The 4,651-nt window shown below is 43.8% G+C and overlaps 1 protein-coding gene across 1 annotated transcript; it reads right to left on the bottom strand.

Moving 5' to 3' along the window:
- Window positions 1-4,272, bottom strand: AGR2 (anterior gradient 2, protein disulphide isomerase family member). The gene is made up of 7 exons (XM_068405200.1): window positions 4,143-4,272; window positions 3,313-3,376; window positions 3,183-3,235; window positions 2,118-2,191; window positions 1,657-1,720; window positions 636-719; window positions 1-50 (listed from the first exon to the last, which is right to left on the bottom strand). Exons 1-7 carry the CDS (start codon window positions 4,270-4,272, stop codon window positions 1-3), a joined length of 519 nt encoding a protein of 172 aa, XP_068261301.1.
- Between the last annotated feature and the right edge of the window lie 379 nt (window positions 4,273-4,651).

Genomic DNA, 4,651 nt, shown 5'->3' with positions numbered 1-4,651 from the left:
TTACAGTTCAGTTTTCAGGAGCTTCTGCGCTTTCTGCATATTTGAATACACTAGAAATGAAATATTCATATGTTATTTTTGTTGCAACTTCCTCTTCCAGCAACTATAAATACTGTGGAGAAGATGTCATTATTATTAAAGCTTTTGCTCACATGCCTATTGCTATACGGATTCTGATGCACTGTGCTCTTCCAAGCATTTTGTCAACGTCATCTGTTTAATTTTGACTGGTGAGAACATACATCTGTTATTGCAAATGCATGGGCCTGTGCAGGGCGGAGAGGGGAGGGCTGCGGCATACGAACGCTTCCCTGCTCCCAGAAGGTTTCCTGACCTGGCCCAGCAGGGCTTGTGTGCAATGGTTCTTACCGTTGCTTACGCTGAATGCTGCTGAATAATGCAAGTTCCTACTGACGTATGCTTTCTGTTAAAACTGATGGATGTTTAAGGCTCCAGGGCTCTGCCATCATTCTCTTCACCTCACTGAGCTTAAGTCTGGCATCCTGTTTCATTTTAATCCTGGTTAACTGTCTTTCAGCAAGTACTGACTGCAAGAGTCTGTAATGCCTGGTGTTATTCCTTGTCACATAAAAAAACGTGACTGCTTTCAGAATATTTCAGAACATGCTACTTACACAATGAAATGTCAGAGGGCTCATATGCATAGAGACGGTTTGAGTATCTTCCAGTAATGTCTGCTCTCACAGTCAGGGAAGGATCTGGAAAAAAAGGATGAGAGAAGTTGTAGAGGACAGGACTAACCTTCAAGCAGAAGGAAATAAACCTTTCTGCACTTCTGCTTGCTTCCTAAGTGTTTCTGCAAGACAAGCCTGTGTTCACTAAAAAACAACAGATCGTTGTTCTACACAGTCACTGACATTTCAAGTGTTGTGTTTGCTGGTTTATTAAGAAGGGGATAAGTTTAATTCTGATCAATGTTGATCAGCCTTACACCCTCTGACACTGCATGGTACCTGAATTAACTCTAGGAGCTGAGGCTGCTTTCAGGCTACAAACGTTATTAAAAAAGAAATAATAAAGGCAGAGATAATATGGCAGTTGCTTTGGTCTGTTGAAAATGGTCAACATGACCTAGATTTATCAACGTATGTGTTAATGATATATGTGCGCAGTATATAAGGTTACATATCTGTTCTGGGAGAGGGAATATCCGGATGCATGTGTGGCCATGAATAGGTCTCCAAAATGCAAGTGCTTATGAGGGGGTTGTGGGGATTAGTGGAGTGCAGAACTGAGTACTGAGCTTTGAAATTGGCCCTTGAACCATCTGGGGTCACTGCTGCTCCTGCGATGGCTGAGCTGGCGTTACAACCAGAAACCTGACGGGTTTACAGTATTTCTAGAGAGAGGAGGATGAGCAAGGCTGAGCTCGTGCCTCCCCGTTCTGTGGCATCATGTCATTTCAATGACACAATGGAAGAAATTACATCGTTCGTGGAATCATGGAGGCAGGAATGCCGGACCTGTGAAGCTAATGACCTGTCTAGGGTTCCTTTGAAATTTCATCCAACAAAACCAACTAGAAATTTTATATTTCTCATGGAATAAATTCCTGTTAATAAGCCTGAGGATTTGAGATGCGTGGCGCAGTGGGGACTTTGGTCCGAGATCAGCTTTGATGCTTGAGCTACTCACCTATGAACAAAATCCGAGGGACATACTGGCCATCGGGTGAAAGATTCTTGTCTGTGGTTTCATACTTAAAGAAAACAGATAAGGTTCCCAGTCAAGATTGCAGGAGGACGTGTTACATAAATATTTTTTTTCTTCTTTGTACTTCATGTTATGAAATAGAGCTTAAATAATACATTTCGCAGTTTCAGAAATTCAGTGTCTGGGATGCAATCTTTGAACAGCTGGAGTTGCAAATTGATAACAACAGTTAATGTTACCATTAAACTTTAAATTCCCTCATATTTTGAAGTTATGATAGCTACAGATGAAAGAGACTTGCTACTAAATCTATTATGCTTCAGCACTAGCCATTTTTCTTAGCCAGCCCTAGCTATTAAACTGACTAATTATAGCTAGAGAAGCCATAATTAAAAATAGAACTTTATTGCTTTCACTTAATGAAGTGTACCTGGCAAACTTACCACAAGGTTCAGGAGAATGAATTTCTCAGCCAATTTCTGTATATCTTTATGCTCAGCAAAGACCTTCTTGAGGGCTAGAGTGGAAACAAATGAGAATGCAAGTTAAAAACATTCCCCTGAAATATATTGTCCTTGAAAAAAGAAATTCAAACAAACTGATAGAATCAAAATGACAATTTCCAGTTTACAATTACAGCAAATGAAGATTTTAAATTCATTCAACTGGAAGATGATCAACACATTTATATGTACATTTATATATACATTCTGCAGTAAAGAGGAATTATAATGGTACAAAATGTCCCTCCTTAATCCAGACGGTGCAGCTTGCTCTCAAATTTGTCTGCTTAAGTTTGAATTTCAGCATTTGACCCTTCAAACCTCCTATTCTACTGTTGCAGTTTTTGGCTTCAGTTCTTAAGGCACTGACAATATGGTGTGTAGGACATCAGCCTGAAACCTTTGAAAGGATTTTAATGCTTGTACATGCTTGTAAATTCTGGAATTACTGGAGCTACGGATGGATGCAAAGGTCCTGCGCGTGGATCTGCTTGCAGAAGAAGGCCCCTTGGGTAAATTGAGAAACACTGGGAAAAGAGCAGTCCCAGTTACCAAAAATCCCGCAAGAGCTCAGTTTCAGTCTAGTTTGAATTAGTCCCTGGCCAGATTCAGTCACAGTCATCAACGATATTGAGAGCTGAACACGTCCTTTCCAATCCATTACTGTTTTTCACTACTCCTAGTCTTGCTATTGGTTTTGGCTGATCGTGACACGAACAAAAATTAGGTTTCCCACAGGTCAAGACCTGCTGACCGGTGCTCCTTTCTGTATCCATTCTGTACTGTGTAATACCAAATTACCATTTTTATTTTATTTCTGCACATCAGAAAATCCCTACATGTTGCAGCAACTTGAAGACTGCTCCACGTGCCCGTGCAAGTTATCGTTTCACAGAGCCTCACTCAACGAGCAGAATGGTGGCTTTTTTTTTTTTTTTAAGCCGCCATTTATCCAGAAGCCGAAAACCAGCTGATTTTGGGGTTTTTTCAGCGCAAAGGGATTACCTTGGCTGTGTGGGCACTCGTCCAAGTGGTGAATAATCATCAGGGGCTTGTTGCTGGAAAAGAAGACTCCTCGTTAGGTGAGGGGGAGGCGCTAGGGGGCGCTAGGGGCGGGGGGCGGCGCGCGCGGTACCTGTGCTTGGCGCGGAACAGGGCCTCCTCGTACGTCTGCGTCCAGACGAGCTGGTCCCCCCAGCCTGCGGGCAAGGGCGGGCGGCGCGTTACAAGGGGTGGGAGCCGCGGTTCGCGTCCTGCCCCTGCCCGCGCCTGCCGGGAGCGGCGTCTAACAGCCGCGCTGCCAGAGGGCTTTAAATCGGGAGGGAAGGGGAAGGGGGTGCTAGGAAATACTAGCAAAGGTATTTAAGGAATGAGTTGCAAGAAAATTAATTTATTAGAACAGCATAAGGATCCAAACTTTAGCAGACTGCACTTTTTGTTTGTTTGTGTCCTGGTTTCATGGGGATAAAATTTATAGAATCACTTTTCTGTTACATTTTGTTTCAGTTTGTGGCCAGCCATGGTGATCAAGGCCCTTAGCAGTTAAATCCAGGGCAGCTGACCCAGGCTGACCCACAGGTGTATTCTGTAACATTAACGTCAGGTTCACTATAAAAGGGAAAGATGGGTGGGGGGTTCTTTGCTCTGCTCTCTTTTCTCTCTTTCTCCTTCTCAATGATTTCTATCCCTGGAGCAACTTGCCACAACTTTGTGGGCTAGGTATAATTTTGTGTGTTATGTATTGGCATTGATACTGGTTTCTTTATTTTGTGAAATCTGTTTAAATTTTAACCCATGAGTCTCCTTCCTTTTCCCAGTTCCCTTCCTTGGTTGGGGAAGGGAGAGTGGGTGAGAGAACAACTGCTTATTGTTTAGCCCTGGGTGTGGGCTAAATGAAGACAGTTTGGTTGGTTGGTTTGTATTTTTCTGCTTTTTTTAATTTTTTTTTTTTGGGGGGGGGGTTACCTCTGGAGAGTGTCTGAGGCAGTTTTGGTTTAGTGGTAGTCTCCTTTGTCTCCTTCTTGCCTGCATCCTTTGCCAGGGCACAGGAGATGGTGATGAGCAGCAGGAACATGGACACGTAACTCTTCTCCATGGCTGCTCCTGGAACAGAGGAGGGAAACTGCGTGTTGTGGTGCCTCCCAGGCTGGTGCTGGCTTTGAGGCACACGGCAGAGCGGCAGGTCAAATTGCAAGTGTGTAGTGGGGTGAGTCAGGGCTGAAAGGAACGGCTCCAGGCAGGGGCTGGGCCTGGGGAAGCCTCAAGGAAGTGTGAGGTTTGCTCAGGAAGTTGCCATGAAGGACCTGGCTGCTTTCTGCTGCCTTGTTCATGCCCTTGGGCTGTGGGCCTTTTAAGACGCACGCGTATGTGTTAGTTTCTCTCTCTTTTTACATTTACTGACTTTGCTCAGTAAAACAACTGAGTTTTGGCAATTCCAAAAGTACTTTCAAGTCCTACTAAGTTCGCAGTTGTAC

Source organism: Nyctibius grandis, chromosome 7, assembly GCF_013368605.1.
Source record: "Nyctibius grandis isolate bNycGra1 chromosome 7, bNycGra1.pri, whole genome shotgun sequence".
In the NCBI taxonomy this organism is placed as follows: Eukaryota; Metazoa; Chordata; class Aves; order Nyctibiiformes; family Nyctibiidae; genus Nyctibius; species Nyctibius grandis.
This window is presented reverse-complemented; position numbering and strand designations above follow the sequence as displayed.